This window comes from Clinocottus analis, unplaced genomic scaffold, assembly GCF_023055335.1.
Source record: "Clinocottus analis isolate CAN_PGR_092001 unplaced genomic scaffold, fCliAna1.0.p SCAF_19, whole genome shotgun sequence".
Lineage (NCBI taxonomy): Eukaryota > Metazoa > Chordata > Actinopteri > Perciformes > Cottidae > Clinocottus > Clinocottus analis.
The window spans coordinates 182501-204681 of NW_027175920.1; the positions used below are offsets into that span (position 1 = coordinate 182501).

Here is a 22181-nt window from a genome sequence, read left to right on the forward strand (position 1 = left end):
TGCAGAATCCTGAGCCGCTGTCCGTGAAAGAACCAGACGAGCCAGACTCTATTCATTCTGTCTCTTTGTGGTTGTTTAGAGTCTTTGTGGTTGTTTAGAAGCTCTTTGTAGTTGTTTAGAGTCACTCTGTGGTTGTTTAGAGTGTCTTTGTGGTTGTTTAGAGTCTGTTTGTGGTTGTTTAGAGTCTCTTTGTGGTTGTTTAGAGTCTCTTTGTGGTTGTTTAGAGTCTTTTACTGGTTGTTTAGAGTCACTTTGTGGTTGTTTAGAGTCTCTTTATAGTCGTTTAGAGTCTCTTTGTGGTTGTTTAGAGTCTTTGTGGTTGTTTAGAGTCACTCTGTGGTTGTTTAGAGTCTTTGTGGTTGTTTAGAGTCACTCTGTGGTTGTTTAGAGTCTCTTTGTGGTTGTTTAGAGTCACTTTGTGGTAGTTTAGAGTCTCTTTATAGTCGTTTAGAGTCTCTTTGTGGTTGTTTAGAGTCTTTGTGGTTGTTTAGAGTCTCTTTGTGGTTGTTTAGAGTCTCTTTGTGGTTGTTTAGAGTCTTTTACTGGTTGTTTAGAGTCTTTTTCTGGTTGTTTAGAGTCACTTTGTGGTTGTTTACTTTTAGAAAAAGATGTACAACATGAAAACAAGTTGTTGATAATATTCCTTTGCTTCCAGTTTAAATCAGTGTGTTGAACTTGTTCCTGCAGCTTGACTCAGCAGCACTGAAGCAGGAAGCCGCACTAGAACCATCAGCAACGTAACTTCATTCAGGAAAATACTTGACTATTGATCACATGTAAAGAATGAGCCGGCGTCTGCAGACGGAAATAAAACTGGGTATCGATGACCTGATGGAGCCGCAGTGTCACGTTCAGGTTATTCTGAGAGCCGCCGCTCCTCCTGATGCAGCGCTGACACGGGATCTCCACGGGCTCGGCCCACATGAGGAATGTGCAGGAGAAGGTCACATGAGGTCACACAAGGTCACACAAGGTCAACGACACGATGCGTTTGAACGTCTTGTATTTTTTTCTCTCACCAGATAAGATATGCGACCAGATCAGCGACGCCGTGCTGGACGCTCACCTGCAGCAGGACCCCGACGCCAAAGTGGCCTGTGGTGAGAAACGGCCTCCGGCCAGCAGGGGGCAGCAGAGCAGACGAGAGGCTCATACAGCTGGAGGCTCAACATAGTAACGTGTTCATTTTACAGGAGAACAACTTTGACAGGAAATTAATTCTTAATTAACTAAATTAGGATAAGATAAGACAAAAAGAAGTAAGATAAAACAATGTAAAGTGAAGTAAAATGTAAAAAAAAAAATTAAAACAAAGTAAAATATGTTAAAAAAAAACATTAAAAAAGTAAGATGTGTAAAAAAAATAATTAAAACAAAGGAAAATATGTTTTAAAAAAAACATTAAAAAAAGTAAAATGTGTATAAAAAAAATTTTTTTAAAGTAAAACAAAAACATAAAAAAGAAAAATATGTAACAAAAAAAAGGTAAAAAGGTTAAAAATACATATAAAAAAAGGAATATATATATATATATATATATATATATATATATTTTTCAAGAAATTAAATAAAAAGGTTTGTTACGTGAGTCTGACGTAACAAACCTCAGAGGGCATCGGTTCGTCACACTTCTCTCTCACCGAGACAATCGCGGTCCGACACAGAGACGGTGTGTAAGACCGGCATGGTGCTGCTCTGCGGCGAGATCACGTCCAGGGCCAACGTGGACTACCAGAAGGTGGTGAGGGACACCATCCGGCACATCGGGTACGACAACTCGGACAAAGGTGAGCGCAGAGACAGACGTTTGGTTTCTCCTTCGACGAGAACACGTCCCCACGTCCTCCCTCTCCTCGTCTCCTTGTCTCCTCGTCTCCTCGTCCCTCCAGGCTTTGACTACAAGACCTGCAACCTGCTGGTGGCCCTGGAGCAGCAGTCGCCGGACATCGCGCAGGGCGTTCACGTGGATCGTCTGGAGAGCGACATCGGAGCCGGAGACCAGGTCGTCTGAGGAAGACACGACTCAAAGTGTCTGTTTTTGATTCTCTTCCAGAGTTCACACGACGACACGAGCCTCAAAAGTACTTGAACAGACGGAAAACTAAAGAATGAAAGTTCACGAGGAGCTCGATAGTTTAACTCTTGAAGGCAACGAGAGGCAGCTTGAATGAAGTGTTCGGGTGAAAGCAGCAATGCTGCACTGTAAAAATCCCCCTCGTGGGACTCATACGTGTCGTCCTGCGACAGGGTCTGATGTTCGGATACGCCTCCGACGAGACGGAGGAGTGCATGCCGCTCACCGTCGACCTCGCGCACAAACTCAACGCCAAGATGGCCGAGCTGAGGCGCAGCGGGGCGGTGCCCTGGCTGCGGCCGGACTCCAAGACGCAGGTGAGGGGCCAAAAAGTACCAAAGAAAACCTCTAAACAAGTGTCTGTTTATGTGATCATTCATGCACGGCTCATAAACCACAAAGAAATACAAAACAACTGCAGAGAGAGACACACACACATGGAACAACTGCAAAGAGACAACAAGGTGATCACATTGAGACTCAAAATGACTTCACAGAGATACAACAAGACATAAAGAGACCAAAACAAAGACAAAATACAGCTGAAAAGAAAGACAAACCAGCTGCAAAGAGACACAAAACAGCTTCAAAGAGACAACAAGGAGACCCTGAGACTCAACATCCATTCACAAAGACACAAAAAACATAAAGAGACAAAAACAGAGATGAAAACAGCTTCAAAGAGACACAAAACAGCTTCATAGAGACACACAACAGCTGCAAAGAGACACAAAACAGCTTCAAAGAGACACAAAACAGCTTCATAGAGACACAAAACAGCTTCAAAGAGACACAAAACAGCTTCATAGAGACACAACACAGCTGCAAAGAGACACAAAACAGCTTCAAAGAGACAACAAGGAGACCCTGCGACTCAACATCCATACACAAAGACACAAAAAACATAAAGACAAAAACAGAGATGAAAACAGCTTCATAGAGACACAACACAGCTGCAAAGAGACACAAAACAGCTTCATAGACACAAAACAGCTGCAAAGAGACACAAAACAGCTTCATAGAGACACAAAACAGCTTCATAGACACAAAACAGCTTCATAGACACAAAACAGCTGCAAAGAGACAACAAGGAGACCCTGAGACATCCGCAACACAAAGTAACACAACCTCCCGCCTGCAGGTGACGGTGCACTACACGCAGGAGGGCGGCGCCGTGATCCCCGTGCGCGTGCACACCGTGGTGATCTCGGTGCAGCACGACGACCACGTGAGCCTGCAGGAGCAGCAGGAGGTGCTGAAGGAGCAGGTCATCCGGGCCGTGGTGCCGGCCCGGTACCTGGACCGCGACACCGTCTACCACCTGCAGCCCAGCGGGCGCTTCGTGATCGGGGGCCCGCAGGTGAGGGTCCGCGGGACGGTACCGACGCCGCGGCGCCGCAGGTGTCCGACATCGCGGCGCTCATTCTTGCGTTTGTGTGCGGTGGAAACATCGCGACTCTCAGGGCGACGCCGGCGTGACGGGCAGGAAGATCATCGTGGACACGTACGGCGGCTGGGGGGCGCACGGCGGGGGGGCGTTCTCCGGGAAGGACTACACCAAGGTGGACCGGTCCGCCGCCTACGCCGCCCGCTGGGTGGCCAAGTCCCTGGTGAAGGCCGAGCTGTGCAGGCGGGTTCTGGTGCAGGTGAGGCATCGAACGCTCGGCTGCTCATGAGGGGCCGCTTTCAAAAACTACAGAAAATACTGCAAATGTGTTTTCAGGCTTTACTCAAGAGGCGTGGTAGTTATGTTCAGGGAAAGATCGTAAAATACTTAGTTAGGTTTATGAAAAGATCGTAAGATACTTAAGTTTAGGAAAAGATCGTAAAATACTTAGTTAGGTTTCGGAAAAGGTCGTAAGATACTTAAGTTTAAGGAAAGATTGTGAAATACTTAGTTAGGTTTATGAAAAGATCATAAGATACTTAGTTAGGTTTAGGAAAATATCGTAAAATACTTAAGTTTAGGAAAAGATCATAAAATACTTAAGTTTAGGAAAAGATCGTAAAATACTTAGTCAGGTTTAGGGAAAGATCGTAAAATATTTAGTGAGGTTTAGGGAAATATCGTAAAGTACTGAAGTTTAAGAAAAGATCGTAAAATACTTAGTGAGGTTCAGGAAAAGATCGTAAAATATTTAGTGAGGTTCAGGAAAAGATCGTAAAATACTGAAGTTTAAGAAAAGATCGTAAAATACTTAGTTAGGTTCAGGAAAAGATCGTAAAATATTTAGTGAGGTTTAGGGAAATATTGTAAAATACTGAAGTTCAGGAAAAGGTCGTAAAATAATGAAGTTTATGAAAAGATGGTGAAATTCGTAGTTAGATTCGGGAAAGATGGTGAAGTAAAAGACTAATGAACCCGGGTGAGAGCCTCCGTCACGTCACAGGTGTCGTCATGTTTTCAGGTGTCGTACGCGATCGGAGTCGCTCACCCGATCTCCATCTCGCTCTTCACCTACGGATCCTCTCAGCGCAGCGAGAAGGAGCTGCTGCAGGTCGTCAACAAGAACTTTGACCTCAGACCCGGCGTCATCGTCAGGTCAGCAAATCTATAGAGGACCAGGACTACACTGAGACTACACAGGACCAGGACTACACTGAGACTACACAGGACCAGGACTACACTGAGACTACAGAGGACCAGGGCTACACTGAGACTATAGAGGACCAGGACTACACTGAGACTACAGAGGACCAGGACTACACTGAGACTATAGAGGACCAGGACTACACTGAGACTACAGAGGACCAGAGCTACACTGAGACTACAGAGGACCAGGACTACACTGAGACTACACAGGACCAGGACTACACTGAGACTACAGAGGACCAGGACTACACTGAGACTATAGAGGACCAGGACTACACTGAGACTACAGAGGACCAGGACTACACTGAGACTAGAGAGGACCAGGACTACACTGAGACTATAGAGGACCAGGACTACACTGAGACTACAGAGGACCAGGACTAGACTGATTGCAGGTCGCTCTGGACTTGTTTGACTCCTCCGTTGTGCTGCAGAGATCTGGACCTGAAGAGACCGATCTACCAGAAGACGGCCTGCTACGGACACTTCGGCCGGAAGGAGTTCCCCTGGGAGGTCCCCAAGACCCTCTACTTCTAGTGTGTGTGTGTGTGTGTGTGTGTGTGTGGGTATAGATAGCTGTAACCCGGTAAGGCTGCAGCTGGGCTCGGGGGGGTCAGGGGGGTCAGGGGTCGGGGTGGGTTCAGAATTGTCGCTGCTGATTGGCTGGAGGTTTCCTCTGTAATTGATCGGCCTCTTCGATAGAAAACCTGAAATACCAGCGAGACGTTTTGTATTTTTAGTCCTGAGATTGGAGATGAGGTTTGTTTCACATTTAAAAACCGGGTCGCTCGAAACTAAACGTAACCAAATCTGAGGGATCGAACCACCGAAGTGTCTCATGAAACGTGTACTCGTCTGTTGTTTAGTGTTTTTATCTGCAGCTTTTTTACTGACACTTTGGATGATTAAAAAGTAAAAAGCTTCTGAAAATCTTTATTAGTTTGTTTTTCTGCGTCATGAATCTCTTTTGGTTGAAATGTTCCTTTAATATTTTAATATTTGATGTGAAAACATGAACAACCTGCAGAGACTTGACCAATGTGTGATATTTGTGTTTTTTGGACTATCAGAAGTAGTTTTAACGGCTGCTTTACAGTAAATAATTGTAAATTATTGTCTTTATATTCACATTACTGATTATTATTTACCAAAAAAAATAAGTTTTGATTTTCAATTTGACTTTCACGTTCAAAGTTTTTTCAGAGGAAGAACAAAGAAGTTTTAAAACCAGTATTGTGACGTTTTTATTGAAACAACATTCAAAAGCCCTTTGAACGTTTATTCTTCTCCTTCGAGAGCGAAGCCTCTGAACTCACAGAACAAAACGCCACAAACAAACAACAACAACAACAACAACTGCAGCGTCGTTTGGCACCAACAGGAACGCAGCAACTTCAAGTTCATATTCAAAAGGTTTCTGGTTCTGACCCGCAGCTGCTTCACAGTACAACTACAGGGTCAGAAGTACTGAAGTACTTCATGTTGCAGGTACTTCAGCAGGATCCCCAGAAAAGGTTTGTGGCCGGAAAACAACTGAATACTTGTAGAAGTGAAGTGGTGAAGTGACCCTTCAGACGACGTCACACACTGAAGGTGAAGCGGTTTAACGAGCAGCAGAACTTCATGTGTTCAAACCCCCAAAAAACGACCTGGACGCTTTCAGCCGCTGCCTCACTCAGAGCTACGGAAGCCCAACAGCGCCAAAAAAAGGACAGAAATAAAATGAAGTTTTAGCTGTAATGAATCAAAATGAGATAAAAAGTCAATAAAACAAGATAGAAAGTTATAACTACGAGATAAAAAAGTTAAAACTATGAGAGAAAGTCGAATTTGCGAGATAGTAAGTCATAATTAGGAGAAATAAATCATAATTAAGTCATGATTATGAGAGAGTAAGTGATAATTAGGAGAGAGAAAGTCATAATTATGAGATTGGCGTTTTTTTTAATTATTACTTTCGGTTTTTAAATCTTATAATTATGACTTGGCATGGGGATATTTTGCATCATCCCAGCTACACGTCATGTGATCTCCATAGGATGAAGAGCAGCAGTGAACACACTGAACCCTCTGCTGCTTCAACTCACATTCAACTGAAACACGAGAGGAAGCATCCTGATCATGTGACTTCTGACCGGCGGGAACGCGTAAAGAAAATAAATAGATTCATTTTTTACAAGCGCGTCGTCGTCCTGTCATCAGCTTCTCATCTACAGTCACATGTAAATGGTGTTATTGATCCAGGATGAGGGAAATAATCTGGATTACGGCAACAAGGAAACAAGAGGACGACGTTAAAGCTCACAGAGTGTGTACAAAAACACAACTTTACACACGTTAACTTGTATTTGCAGAAGAAGAAGAAGAAGAAGAAGAAGAAGAAGAAGGTGTGAGGTCACACTTCATGCATACATCTTAAAACCAATGTTTTGGGTTTACAGGATTAAATACATACTTCCTGTTACATAAAGTCATGTACTTTTACTTCCCAGTGAAATACTGGTTACTTCAAATCCTTTTAAATCCTTCAAAATGCACAATCCCACCGGTTTCACAGATTTTTAATGAAGTTATCGTACATTTGTAATTAACATAAACTCAGCTTTGTGTCAAGTTTTTAACTTCATGATCAACTCTTTTAGAGCATCATTTTAATTTAAGCGTTCTTTCTTTTTTATACATTATCTTTTATTTTAAAGTCTGTTTCACAACAAACTTTTATTTATCGACATTGAATTCTTCTTGAATACAATTTTTTTTATCGTCGAACAAAAACAATCTCCTCCAGAGCTCAAGGTCGTGACCTTTGAGCTTAAGGTCATTTTGTGGGTGAAGAGTTCCTTTCAAAGTGCTTCAAACTTCAAACAAAGAGCTTTCTATAGTTTCTCTCCTCGTGCGGTAAGTTCTCAGGTGAGAAGGCAAAGTGTGCAGAGTGTAAACATCTTGTTGTTGTTGTTGTTTTGAACAAAAGAAACAAAGAAAGGACGAGCGGCTGGACTTTCTCTCTCTAAACGACGCGTTACGCGACCGCCGCTTTTCCTCCTGGACGGCGTTCGGGCCGAGGAATGTGTTCAGGTCGCCTGTCAACGTGCACATGCGGCGAGAGCGCACGTGGAGAACCCGGAGAACCCGGTGACTCGATCGCCAAGCGCTCCTCGTTTTGGAAAAAGTGGGCGTCGGCTTCCCGTCACCAACGCCGAAGACAGAAAGACGAAGAAGAGTTCGTAGTTCATGAGCAAGTTTCAGACTTACAGGATTAAAATGCCACGTAGTGTGTGTGTGTGTGTGTGTGTGTAAATATTACAAAAACACTTCTTTCATTCAGTGCATTATGAAGTCTTTGTTCCCTTTTGTTGAACTGAACTCAGGACCCTGAAGGCCACACGCAAATGTGTTTTTAAAAAAGGAAGAGTTCAACATTTTGAATTGTTTGACTTTTTGTTTTGTGTCTGAGCGTTGTTAGCCTAGCTTAGCATAAAGACTGGAAGCTGGGGGGGGAACAGCTAGCGCCGCCCGTTAAATAACAAGTTTTATCAAATTTGTTTTATTCGCATGTATTTAAATAGAAAGATTATTGATTTTAGGGAAGTTTCATCACGATGCAGTTGTAATGGACCATCGCTCAATACTCATATTTACTAAGTAGAGCTTGAACGCACCATAATGTAACTCAATGCAACCGCCGTTAGCCGTTATTTAGCCCAGCAGGACTGTGCTGCCATCAGCTAACAGCTAACGCTAACTAGCACTGACGTTTACTAGGGCTTAGTCTCGTTTAGAGAAGTTTTTCTTCTCATTTTAGAATAAAAACTGGATCGTCTTTATGCTAAGCTAACACACGTCCCGACTCAAGAGCAACGCTTTGCATCGATCTTCCTTTTCCCAACATGTTGAACTATTCCTTTAACAAACGATGAACTCAGAGGTTTTTTTAGGATGATTTCTGTTACGACAAACAAACAAACATTTGGCCCTTGTGTGTTTTTTGTTTACTGGCCGGGAGTCTGAGTCACGAGGCGATAAAATATAAATGCAGTGAGGACTAAAACAAACGCGTTGACCCTCTGTTCAGCTTCTTAAAAAAGGCACAGCGCGCAGGGTTTGGCGACACCTAGTGGTTTGTTTTCAGACTGCAGACCAACTGAATATTCAACAATAATCAACGGAAGCCAGACGGGTGAGTCAGAGTTTGGTTTGTCCGTTCTGGGCTACCGTAGAAGAAGAAACATGGCGCCAGACTCCGCCTCCTGATCATCCAAAGCTAACGGACCAACACAACAGATAATTACACGCTAATGAAAACATATTTATGAACGATATCTTCCGTTTCTGCCAATAAAAACCACTGAACGCTCCACGCTGTGCCTTTAAAAGAGCATCTAACTACTAACCGGTCTCCTCGTTGCTTAGAATCCGTAAACTTTTCATCGCGTCGAGCTACAGTAAAAAAAAACAAATTAAAAAATCAAGTGGAAAAGGAGGCGGAGCTTCGTATTGGCACACTTCAACGACGCCGGACGGGTTCTACTCGGCCTTGACCCCTTTGTCCACGGAGGAGGAGGGGCCTCCCAGGTAGGATCTGTAGAAGAACACGGCGAAGAGGACCAGGTAGCTGAGGTACATGAGCGAGCCCCACGCGATGTTGTCCACGTAGGACGGGCAGCGCACCTCGTGCATCCAGCGGTACACCAGGCCCAGCACCGCCAGGCCCATCACCATCTGCAGGATCTGCGTGGCCGTGATGATCATGGCGCAGGGGCGGGGCACCCGCAGGCCGGCCGCCCGCGCCGCGTAGTACGTGTACATGAGCGAGTGCACCACGTAGTTCATGGTCATGAACCAGCCACCGCCCGCCACCTGGTCCTTGTAGGAGTACCAGGAGTACAGCAGCACGGTGATGTGGTGGTACCAGTGCAGGAAGATGAGGCGCTGCTTCCGGAGGACGATGAACACCGTGTCGCCTGGAGGGAGGAGACGAGTCAACAACAAACAACAACAAACAGGGTTCATACACAATCTGACCAACGAGTTTCCATGACTTTTAAACCACATTTCCAGACCTTTAATCAAATTTTCCAAGACTTTCAACCACATTTCCACGACTTTTAAACCAAATTTCATGACTTTAAACCAAATGTTCATGAGCAAACATTGTGTGAAATGTGTGTGTAAACAGTAAAAAGTGATAAAATGTAGTATTTAAACTAACAATGAGGATTCAAAGCATACAGTAAACCTTAAATGACTCAAATGAATGAGAGACAATAGTTTGATTAAAAGAATAAACATTTATATAGATGCCTGTATGTATGCTGCTGATATTTTGAGCCTCTTTCTTTTAAAAGCAGATTCATTGTTTCAAACTCAGCGTGAATGAACGTCATGAACACATGAATATAACACATTTACACAACGTTTTGGAGAACTTTTCCAGGACTGGAAATAAGCCTTTTAACATCCATGACTCGGCCTTACCGAGCTCGGGCGCCTTGCTGAGGACGAAGGCGTAGGCCCAGAACTTGCTGACGGGGGCGCTGTAGAAACTGCTGTCACACACCGACTGCCGGAAGCCGCTGGTGGTGAGGACGTGCAGCATGTAGGAGCCGGTCCTCAGAGCGCCGATGATGCTGCAGAGGAACCACAGCATGCAGACACGTCGGGTTACAACCACAACACTCCACCCTCCTGAAAAACTGAACTCTAAACCCATAAAACCCGTTTGACAAGCTTCTCGTCGCAAAAATATCTCACAATGCATCACAGCCGGAAGCTGTGAAAGCAGATGTAATCATCCGATTGTCATCTCTCCGACGGTCCTTGAACACATCATGTGACTACCGACCAAATCAAAGATTGAAAATGATGATTGTTTAATCAAAAGCACTTCATACAAGGACCATAAATCATTTGTATGAAACTAGATTGTCTAATAAAAAAGAACATTATATTCTGCCCTCGTCCGTTTGAACAGACGCAGTCGTGTGACCTTGTTGGACGCGCTCTGTTGCAGTCGAGGCGCTTCAATACATTCCTTTATCGGCCTTGAACAAACGGGAAGGTCTCCGTCTGGAGCCGCATTCCCAAAGCGTCAACATCGATTCAGGCCAAGCCGAGCTCAAAACATCAAGATTTCAGACCTCCAGAAGTCTCCGAAGTCACAAACGTCTAGCCTCAAAACCGTCGTTTCTTACGACCCGAGCACTCGTCTCCTCCCGCCGTGACTCACCTGAAGATGGCGAGGCTGAGCGACCACAGCACCAGCGGGCGCCGCAGGTTGAGCTTGGGCCGCTCCCTCATGAAGTGCTGACCACCGAACACGAAGGCAGCGTACAGGCCGCAGAACATGAAGGCCTTGCTCCTGCAGGAGAGTCAAACACAAGAGCAGCTGACAAATATCCAGGGGAAATATAAATGTGTGTGAAGAATGTTTTACTTTCAGTGATCCTAAAAATAATTATGGCTATAGTATTAGACATCCTTAAACCCGTATTAGGCCACATTGAACCAGTATTAGGCAGCCATTAGCCAGTATCAGACCACCTTAAACCAGTATTATATGTCCTTAAACCAGTATTAGACCACCTTTAAACAGTATTAGACATTCTTAAACCAGTATTAGGCCACCTCAAACCAGTATTATATTTCCTCAAACCAGTATTAGACTGAGTTAAACCAGTATTAGACTGAGTTAAACCAGTATTAGAGCTTCTTAAACCAGTCTAGACCTCTAATCCGGTTAGAAAAAGAGGAAGAGGAGGACGTGGAGCCGTTACATAAGAACCGACGCGGTGAGGCGACGTCATTTAAGAGCAAACGTGACGCGATGACACGCACTGTGTTTGTGTCTGTGTGTGTGTCTGCAGCAGCGGGCGGGTCATCGCATCACACACACAGAGTGCATCATGTTCCCCAGACCGTACGTCCTGCAGCCTCCAGCCGGCTGCTTATCCTCCTTCATAATCACAGCGCAGGATTAGAGGGATTAGACGTGGAGGCGCTGTCCATTTAGCGAGCGATGAGCCATTTCACCTCGCTCCGTATCGGCAGAACCAAACAGACCGTGTTGTGGTGATTAACCAGCAGCGGCAGGAAGGATGACGCCTGAGCGCCGGAGGTCAACTTCCTGGCAGAGATAACGGAGAAGAAGCAGCCGAACCTGATTATATTTACTTTGTTTCATTAATCTGTGAGGCTGTTTGGGAATAAACCAGATGACTAATCCAGATATTAGATGCTGCTCGACCCAACGTCACCGCCGGCTCCTCCAACCAAACCTTTAATCTTTAGGGGATTGAAAGCAGAAAAACCCTTAAAAAGCTACAAACTGATATATCTATATTTTTTTAAAAGGTAGATTAGGACCTTCATTATTTTCTGGATTGATCTGACGGTCTTTGTCTTAAAGCAGTATAAGACTTTGTTAAACCAGTATAAGACTTTGTTAAACCAGTATAAGACTTTGTTAAAAGAGGAGAATGAGAAGATAAGGAGGAAGAGAATTAGGAGGAAAATGAGGAGGTTGAAGAAGAGAATGAAGAAGAAGATGTGAAGAAGATAGAAGAGAGGAATGAGGATGATAATTGTGATAGAGAATGATGAGAATGAGGAAAAAGATAATGAGGAAGAGGAGGGAGGGGAGCTGCCCTTCATATCTTCATCCCCTGACTCTTCATCAAAAGCAGAAACGCAGTGTTCCTCGTCTGTTGTTGCCAGGGAGACGGTGTTTCATAACAACGAACAAAGAACACGCTGTGCCGAAAGATGACGTCACATATCTCCATAGGAGAGTATTTAAGATGGCGACACACACACACGCACACACACATACGTTCCATACGTTCCATGTGTTTAAAGTGAGAGATGGGAGGAAGATGATGTCACGTCTTCATCCTCAAGGACGTTTGAATTAAAGCGGGTAACCCCTCCTCCTCCTCCTCCTCCTCCTCTTCTAGGCCCACCGCCTGTATGGTGGTCGGACATCTTTTATTCGCGTATGTTTAACGGCGGCTCTCTCTCGGGCACACGTACCAGTTCTCCTGCATCCACTCCATGGCTCGCGTTTCGTCGAAGAGCCGCTCGAAGTCGTACTCTGCCAGCGGGGCCGTGGACTCAGTCTCGTTCGCGTTCATTTTCTCTTTCTTTCTTTCTTTTTTTTTGCCGCCTTTTTTTTCTTTTCTTCCACGGTTTTTTCCTGTGAACGTGACCGCGCCGCACCGGCCTTCTGACGGGAGGTTTTCACAGCCTGACCGCCGGGCGCCGCTCAGCGAGCTCCTTTATCTCCTCCAGCTGAGAGCAGCGGGATGGTCGCCGGTTGGAGTCCGGGGAGGACGCGGCACTTCCTCCTTACCACCTCTCTCCTCCTCCTGCGCCTCCTCCCCGCCGTCAAGCTGGCGAAAGAAGAAGCGACGCTCTTCCGGGTTTGGGATTTCAAAATAAAAGCTGTGACGCAGCAAACGCTTCAGTAATAGTACAAAGATGTAGCCAAACAATTAAACATAACATTGTATTTAATCACATAAATCAATAAGATATTTTGTCTTTTTTCTGTCATTTTTAATGGATTAAAAGACTAATAAATTGCAACAAATTAATAACTAAATAGACGGGATAAATAGTTAGCGGTCCCAACTTTAATTGTGAAGGTTAACGCAGGTGGTTTCCGGGTTCCTCGCGCAGTCCCTGCGCTCACTTGACTATGGGCAGTGAGAGCACGTTCTCCGCTTCCTCGAGCGTGCAGTGATGGAGGCGGATGGGGGCGGAGCTTGGCTCTGACGTCATATCACCAGTGAGGCCAGTACCACCCAGACACTCTGGACTCTGACTTCAACACGTGTGTGTTTTATTGAAATTCATATTTTTTTTAATTAGTTTATTGTTTAAGATTAAATATACACGGTTCTACTACTGTTTTTATGAATAATAATACACTACAATTATTTTACAGATTTAGTTACTTTGCAGATTTAGATTATAAATATAATCAACTGATACATTATGATATATATTTATTATAGATTAAGCCCTAAGTAATTAAATGAGCTCCATCTTTACCAGATGCAGCATTAGAGTAATGAACACATTTTAATGCATCAATAATTAGAATTCAATTATATATATTATTCTAATATTCTGCATTGTGAGTCATTTTACTTTAAGTATTTCATATATTACTTTTGACAGAATATTTATACACTCTAGATCTGAGTACGACAGTTCCACTATTATCTACAATGAGAAAATTTAAAAAGATAGTTTTTTTTAACCAAAAGAAGCATAAAACATAAAACGTAGATAATAAATGTGAATATCTGCAGATTTTTCTTCTATAATAATTAACTGTATACGTTTGAGTTTTGGACTTTTGAGTGGACTAAAATGTAACATCTGAAGACGTCACTTTGGACTTTGGGAAACTGAGATGGACATTTCATAAACCAAACGATCGATGAACTATCCAGGTATAAATAACCTGCAGATTACTAATAAAAACGTGCAGATGAACTTGCAGATGAATTTTAGATTAACCTTTTATGTGTATTGATCTACAAAATGCACATTGTGCTGACACACAAGCACAAAAAGCTCCTTATCTCTGCAGCCAGAGGGCACAATGGGCCGAGTGTGCAGCTGAACGGGGCCAAAGGGGAGCGAGCCTCTTGCATCACATCTGCAGCCGCTAAAGGTGAGCGGGTTGCGTAACACACAGCTGCACACACATCTGTCTGCTCGCTGTTATGACGGGCGGAGCCCAGCCGCGGTGGGATTACCAGCAGGTCAAAGGTCAGCGAGTCAAGTGCAGGCGGGTTCGCCCTGCGTTGTGCAACCAGTGTGTGTGTGTGTGGCAACCTCTGCACCATAAATTGTTCTCCTCGAGTGTCTCTTATCTCAAAGTGTCGAAATATAGAATCATGACTTTCAATTTTACAGAAGTTCAGGTTGATTATGAGACAACACGCTCTGGATCACAAAGACCTTCACGTGTCTGTTTCGCATGCTGTGCTTTTGTGTCTCTTTGTACTTGTTTTGTTATTTTATATATGTGGGTTTTTGTGGCCATTTCTGCAGTCGCTTTGTGTCTCTTTGTCGTAGTTTCGTATCTCTCTGTAGTAGTTTTGTATCTCTCTGTAGTAGTTTTGTATCTCTCTGTAGTAGTTTTGTATCTCTTTGTAGTTGTTTTGTATCTCTTTGTAGTTATTTTATGTCTCTTTTTTTCTAGTTGTTTTGTTAAATAATACAATCTTTGGAAAAGTAGCCATGTCTTCTGAACAAAGAGTAAACATTTACTTCTGAGATGGAGTGGAAAAGTGGAGTGGAGAAGTAATAAAATACTCGTAAAGTACAAGTACCTCACAGTACAGTAAATGTACACAGTTATTCTCCACCACTGTTGATTTTATTAAAGGCCATAAAGTAAATAATGGAGGTTTGGAGCCCCCTGCTGGCCGACGTGTGGAGGTGCGCCTGAGTTTTTAACGTCTCTTTCACGGTTTCATTCATTTCCAACCAAACAGCTTCTAGATTGATTGACACCAGCACTTTGTAGTTGTTTTGTGACTTTATGTAGTTGTTTTCAGTTACTTAGTAGTTTTTTTGGTGTGTCTTTGTAGTTTTTGTGTCTCTTTCTGTAGTTTTCTGTCTTTGTTTGTGATTGTTTGGGGTTTCTGTGTAGTTTTTTGCATCTCTTTGTAGTCATTTTGTGTCTCTTTGTAGTTGTTTTGTGTCTCTTTTTTGGTTGTTTTGATCTTTTTGGATTTCTTCATGCTGGTTTTTACCACATGGGTTTGACCCAATCGGCCCGTTCAGTAATCAAACCATGAACACAGGTGAAAGAACAACAAAGATGAACAAAGTTAAGAATGAAAAGGTTTTGTATGGTGAATGCAGACAAATAAAAGCTTCAAATCTGACTCCTGACCGTTGTGGAAGCACAAAGCCTCTGAACCGTATTTCACTCGGCTTCCGTCGGACTCATCCGTTGGGATTACAGCAGGAATTATAACACATTATAAACACATTTAAACACATTTAAACCACCAGTGAACTGGCACCGGAAACGAGGTCGACAGACGAGACGAGCAAAAGTCACAGATTATTAAACATCTAGTCATAAAACTACAGAGAAATACATGTATTTAAGTAAAAGTAGCGATACCAAAGAGTAGAAGTACTAATAAATACTAATAAAATATCTTTATCCGGTTGTACCTAACACCGTGAGTATTGCTGCGTTGTGTCTTTGCTGCGTTCATTCCCTTCGTGTTTCTCTGTATTAACATTCAGGTCAGCGATGTGGAGATGAGTTCATGATCCCTCGTAAACAACAGCCTCCAGAGGACGGCGTGCTCGTCTCACGGCGTCTCAGCGTTACTTTAATCACACGAGGAAGCTTTTTATTTCCCCGCGGAAATCATCAGAGTCGTTATTACGCCAAACACGAAGAGACGTGATGGACGGCGATGAAAATACGCTCATAACCTTCAAACTGAATACATCTTTCACTTTGAATATGAATATCTCGACTTCCTCTCTGAGAGAAATCATGTGGGATACTTTGAACTCATCTAACAGCTTTAGTGTCTTTAAATATTCAGGTTTCTGCTCCCAAAATACACACAATTGTGATTAAACGTTGATTAATTAAGTTGTTTGTCATTTTTAAGACCAACAATAAACACTGAAGGTGCCACTGTGACCTTAAAACAAACATTAATGGATTAATGGGCAATTAATATGAATAAATGCAAAATAATCTGATGCTAGAATACATAATAGTAGAATAGTCACCATTTTAATACATGTTGCTTTAAATATATATATATATATATATATATATATATATATATATATATATATATATATATATATATAGTATTTATATAATGTAATTTATTCCAAATATATACTATTAGCAATAGCACTGGATAAAGTACTCTGTTACAAGTAGAAACATGTATTTAAAGACACAGTGTGTCGGATCTGTCGCCATCTAGTGGTGAGGCTGCAGACTGCAACATGATATATATATATATATATATATATATATATATATATATATATATATATATATATATATATATATATATATATATATATATATATATATATAATTGTAATATTGTATTTATAATATATGTGTCTGATTTGTAGGTGATTAAACACTGAAAACACTTATTAATATATTTTTACATTTATTTGAAGAGATCCAATAAAAGCTACACACTGTTCCTTTAACAAACATGTACAAGTACACACGTGGCAACAAAATGTGCCTCAAGTATCATAAAGTCAAAAAGTACTAGTATTTTTATATTATCAGATCATTAGTTTTGATGTATTAACTATAATATTGTTGTAGAATAAATGACAATGGATTATGTTTTATATTATTATTTTTCTATAGTATTGATGTTTTTATTATGTTTTTTAAAAGGACATGTAATGTAAAAAACAAATGTAACTCCCAAATAAGTAAAACATGCAGTGTGTTATAAGTGCTTTAAGTACAAATACCTCAACAATGTGAGTAAACTTCTACTTTCCAACTGAAGCAGCTTCACCAGCTGGAGAGGCGGGAGGAGCAGACTGGGCATGCCCAGACCTGGGAGGAGGGAGGAGGGAGGAGAGGGAGGGAGGAGGGAGGAGAAGAGGCTGGATGGGAGAAGAAGAGGAGGGAGGAAGAGTGGAGGAGTTTGGATGTCTGAGAGCGGATCGAGACGAAGAGGACTATACACGTCCACTTCACAGCATCGCGTCTGACCCGCGTCCTCCTCTTCATCATATCACACGACACACACACAAACACACACACGCGCGCGCGCGCGGATCCGGATGAACGTGGACCGCAGTGTCTCGTTCGCAGCTTCTCATCCTCTCCGGGAGACAGACGCCGCTGCTGCAGAGACTCCATCAGACGTCCTGGTGAGCGCCGAGCCGCGGATACGCTGCGCGCTGCCGCGGCGCAGCTTGATGCAGCTCTGATGCAGATGCGCTGCTATAGTGCACAAGTTGGTAGAGAGAGGGAGAGGGAGAGAGAGGGAGAGAGAGAGAGGGAAAGAGAGAGAGAGTGGGGGGTGCACTGCATCACTGACACAGCCAGCCGGACCTGTAGGATGCAGAGAAATAAAGGTCATCACCTCGCGAGACGTGTTTGACCCTCACAGCCGCCGTTGAGTTTCGCTTTTCGGGCAGCAGGAAAAGTTGTCACCGCGTCGTGTTGTTTTTATTTTGTGTTCGTGTATAAATATCTCTAATGTGAGTGTGTGTGTGTGTGTACGTGAGAAGGGTTTCAGATAAGTTTGCCTGCAAGAGGCACACAGGTGAATGCAGACATGCTGTGTGTTGTTGTTGTGTTATCCTCTGGAGGAGGGGTTTGGAGGATCTATATTTCCTTAAACACGATGAGCTTTAATGTGTGACTGAAGACAAGATAGTGATGTCTTAATGCAGTTGTTTATGTCATGCTTTGTATTCTCTTTGTTAGTGAAGCAGTGAACACACAAACTTTTCCATTTCTACTTTTCATTTTGCATGAATGAAATCTAGAACGACTGATAGGCAATTTGTGATAATAGTTTAAGCCTTATTTATCATTTTATTTTGGTTATCTATGACAGTAAAGCTGGTCCAATGGAACACATTTCATCCAAGTGATCCACTGTAGTTTCTACTGATGAACATTTAACAGGATCTGCTGGTGTGCTGCTCCTGATGATAAATGACACTGCAGGAAAAGTGTCTTTTCTGCAGCTCACAGAGGACATGAGCGCCATGACCGGTGGGACACTCAGTTATATATATATATATATATATATATATATATATATATATATATATATATATATATATATATATATGAGCCGAGGGGAGCAGTTCCATTCTCCAGCGGCAGCTGAAAACCTTTTTTACTTCATCCGTTGCAGTTTATGAATCTCTCATCTGGGGCTCCGTCTAGACTCGTCCTCAGGGGCCGAGAGGTAATGGACTCGATTCTTCTTCTCACCTTTCCTGTCAGAGAACGTTTCTCTGAGGAATCCGCTTCAGTGTACCTGTTTGTCACCGTGGAAGATGTGCAACTTCACGTTGCAGCAACAGGTTGCTTTAAATGAGGTCAGAGTATCAGGAGAAGTTGAAGGAGCAAAGTCAAAGACCAAATCCACAAAGGTGCTCAACCATCTGAGATACCTCCGGTTCCTGCTGAAGGACTTTTCAGAGTCAAATAGACCATGAAGCAGGGTACGCTTTGGGGCGGGGCTTACTCTGATTGACAGGTGGCTGCCGCTACCAGAGACTTATGGTGCGTTCACACCAAAAGAGTTGCCGATTATTCGCGCGAGTAGATTACGTGTAAAGTCAATGCACAGAAGCGACTGTGTTCCGAAAAAGCATTTTCCGCAAAAAGACTTTTCCAAAAAAAAGTTTTCCAAAATTTTTTTTTTCTAAAAAAAAGTTTTCCGAAAAAAAAAATTTCTGAAAAAAAAGTTTTACGAAAAATAGTTTTCTAAAAAAAGTTTCCCGAAAAAAACGTTTTCCGAAAAAAAAATTTATATCGAAAAAAAAAAAATCCGGAATTTTTTTTTTTACGATTTTTTATTTATTTTTTTTTTTTACAAAAAAAAGTTCTCTTAAAAAAGTTTCCCGTAAGAAAAGTTTGCCCAAAAAAAAGATGTTTCTCAAAAAAAAAAGTTTTCCTTTAAAAAAAAACGTTTTTCCAAAAAAAAGTTTTCCCAAGAAGCATTTTCCGAAAAAAAAGTACGTCCAAGCTGTAGAGCTTCCTCTTCACTGAGGCAGAAGGCACTTCAGGCTTCATCGTACTCTCTCCACGCTCGTCAGTTCTCACATTCACAGTTTGGCTTTCAGCTTTTCTCACGAAAAGCATTGAAAAAGAAATCCACAAACACCGGCGGCCTTTTTCCTTTTCATTCAGGGGATAAAGGGTTGTGTAGTCGGAGGCGGGACGCACACTGTGTGTGCGCCGTGAACACAAAGCGGTCACAGCGCTAACGTTTGGGTCGCCGTCAGCTCTCGTTGTATAGAAACAGCATGAGTGACCGCAGCGGTCTTGAATTACTGTTTTCTGTCTCCTTCCCACGTTTTTATTATTATTATTTCTTCCTACACGCTCCGCTCCCTCTCCGCCGCCTCATCCCTCTCTCGCCTTTTTCTATCATGGTTTTTCTCGCAGCTTTTTAGCCTTAAAAAAATATTATCTTCTTCTGCATTTAAAGAATTCGGATGGTTATGTTGTTTTTTTTTAGCAATAAGCAAAAGTAAGGAAGTACCGCCGAAGTGTTTCTCTGCTAACGTAAGAAACACCGTTAGCATGATAACTTTTACCTGCAAGATGCAGACGCCTACACAGCTTTAGCTTTAGTCTTTTGGCAAAAAGTCAGGTATGTAGCATCATGTGCATATTTTAGGGGTTTTAATTTAAAATAAGTCAGCTGGCAACATAAAAAGTCTTAAAAAGTTGTTTTAAACCAACTCATCGAGACACCGTTAGCTTGATTTATTAGCTAGCAGCAGCCGTTGAAATCTGCCGGTGACCTCTATCATCGCTTCTCTCGCACCTTTTTCAGTCGCCATTTTGTTTGCTAAGAACTAGCTAACGTTGTGTCACGAGGTTCCTTCTCTGCTCATGACCTCCAGCGCTGAGACGTGTGGTGGCGGGAAGTATTCAGGAGGCAAGTGGAGGCGCTGGCGAATAAAAGCCGGGCCTTTTTTCTTCTTCCAGCGTTTGCAAAGGAGCGAGCATGTGTGACGATGCTGAGCGTTTAGCATTTTTCCACATTTACATTCCCGCTACGTGTCGGTGTCACGAGTGGCCGTCTGCCGCTCGCCGCCTCCAATCTGTGAGGCTTTTCTTCTGGTGCGTTGTGTTCCTGTATGTTGGCGGCGGTGCAGATGGAGCGCTTTGCGACGGCCTGGGTCTCGTGTGATTAATGAAACGCAAATCTGTTGTAGAAGCGCTTTTTTTTTACCCCCCGTCCGTCCGCCGTTACATACCGAAACGCCTTCTCTGGTTTCGTGAGGCAGAAATAGTGCAATATGAGTGTGTGGGGATATATAAATATATATTTAGGCTTCAGTCTTGGCTGTTTGGGAACATTTGGTTGCCAGTAATTGATTTTTCCTCTGATGCTTGATAGCCCACAATGTCCTGCTAAGTGTCCGGCAGCAAGTGGTACCACAGTCGAGCAGCAGGTACATAAATCACAGGCTCTGGAACGCACCTCGAAATGTTTTGACTGTTTTATTCGGGTGTAAAGAAACAAATAACCTGCTGAAAAGAGGAAGGCACCAGTGTGTTTTTAGGTCAGAACTGCTTGTTGGATGATGGAATACCTATTGTTGAATATATTAGTGTTACATACAGCAAGAGAAAGAGATTTATTTGATAAAACATACAGAAGAATTGACTCATATTTAACATTTACTAAGAGATAAAGGAGCAAGTGACACGGGGACACAAGATAATAGATTTGATTGTGTCTTTATGGCTTGAATCTTGAATTGACATATTATCTATTAGGTGTGCGATAGAAAACATACAACCAGGGATAAACTTTGGTATTAAGAACTACTGAACTGTAGAAAGAACTAAGTAGAGTAAAATTACCCAATGTCATAGCAATTCATCTAAATGTCTGTATAAGTTTGTTCGAAGTAAATGACAGTACAGAGACAAACAAATAGCAAGAAAACGTGCAAAAAGTCATTTAATTAAATGAAATATCTAGAATTCGCCAATGGGCTTCAAATGGTTGGAAAATAGTATTATTATTGAATTAAAAGAATATGTCAAATATTGAATAAACAAGGATTTAAATCCCACTGGAGACGCTGGAACCAGTTGGTACGTCCTGTATGTCTCGTCCTGGACTTAAGTGAAGAACAACAGTTGCGAGTGAAGAACAGATTGAAGAGAAACAGGAGATCTTTCTCTCGTCACACCGGGAGGGTTTATTTTTAAAACCCCTCCAATCAATGAGGGCCATTGTTTGACTCTCAAGTTCACCCACAAACATCGGCATCGACCGATGGAGTCAATCGACGTAATTTAATTGTCCTTAACGTTGTTTGTCTGAAAAAAAAACGGCGGCCGCGATGCCGCTTGGTTGTCGCTTCACATGCCGGCTGCTTGGAAAGACACATCTGCCTCAGGATGTGCTGACGCGGCCGTTGGCTTGAAAGCTGGCTCGGTGCTGCTTGGTGCAGTCTGCAGAGACGCCACCTTCACCTGCCTCACCTCGCGCACAGGGAAACTGTTGACTTCGGCTGCTTTGCTAAACCAGACTTTACAGGTTTGACGTCACTGTCAAACTTCTCCAAACTCAAGGTATTAATAGATTTAAGCTGCTTTAGCTGTGAGCTCGCCTGATTCAGGATTCTGTCTCCTTAAGAGGACCCAGAGTGGCAGATATTGTTACTCAGAGTCTGACGTGATGCTCAACGCCGGAGGAAGCTGCAAACGCCGAGTAGAGGTCAAAGGATGGAAACCAGTGACCTCTATCTGTC

The 22181-nt window shown here is 42.8% G+C and overlaps 2 protein-coding genes across 2 annotated transcripts in view; one reads left to right on the forward strand and one right to left on the reverse strand.

Moving 5' to 3' along the window:
* The window catches only part of LOC137789360 (S-adenosylmethionine synthase-like), a 5497-nt gene extending 224 nt beyond the window's left edge, over positions 1-5273 (forward strand). The window contains exons 2-9 of the mRNA XM_068582865.1: positions 1023-1100; positions 1665-1787; positions 1890-2002; positions 2248-2391; positions 3216-3434; positions 3538-3720; positions 4483-4616; positions 5102-5273. Of these exons, the coding sequence (XP_068438966.1) occupies positions 1023-1100; positions 1665-1787; positions 1890-2002; positions 2248-2391; positions 3216-3434; positions 3538-3720; positions 4483-4616; positions 5102-5204 (1097 nt within the window). The 3' untranslated portion in view covers positions 5205-5273. The remainder of the gene's footprint in view (positions 1-1022; positions 1101-1664; positions 1788-1889; positions 2003-2247; positions 2392-3215; positions 3435-3537; positions 3721-4482; positions 4617-5101) is intronic.
* A 637-nt stretch (positions 5274-5910) lies between these two features.
* On the reverse strand, positions 5911-13048 carry LOC137789365 (very long chain fatty acid elongase 6-like). Its single transcript, XM_068582871.1, has 4 exons — positions 12696-13048; positions 10894-11025; positions 10143-10294; positions 5911-9628 (listed from the first exon to the last, which is right to left on the reverse strand). The coding sequence occupies exons 1-4, from the start codon at positions 12794-12796 to the stop codon at positions 9192-9194; spliced, it is 822 nt and encodes a 273-aa protein (XP_068438972.1). The 5' UTR covers positions 12797-13048; the 3' UTR covers positions 5911-9191.
* Between the last annotated feature and the right edge of the window lie 9133 nt (positions 13049-22181).

Coding starts and splice junctions, on each gene's coding strand:
- LOC137789365 (XM_068582871.1), bottom strand. CDS start 12,796: ATGAACGCGAACGAGACTGAGTCCACGGCCCCGCTGGCAGAGTACGAC. Junction 10,295..10,893: donor CTCAGCCTCGCCATCTTCAG/GTGAGTCACGGC, acceptor GTTCCTCTGCAG/CATCATCGGCGCTCTGAGGA. Junction 9,629..10,142: donor CAGCAAGGCGCCCGAGCTCG/GTAAGGCCGAGT, acceptor TCCTCCCTCCAG/GCGACACGGTGTTCATCGTC.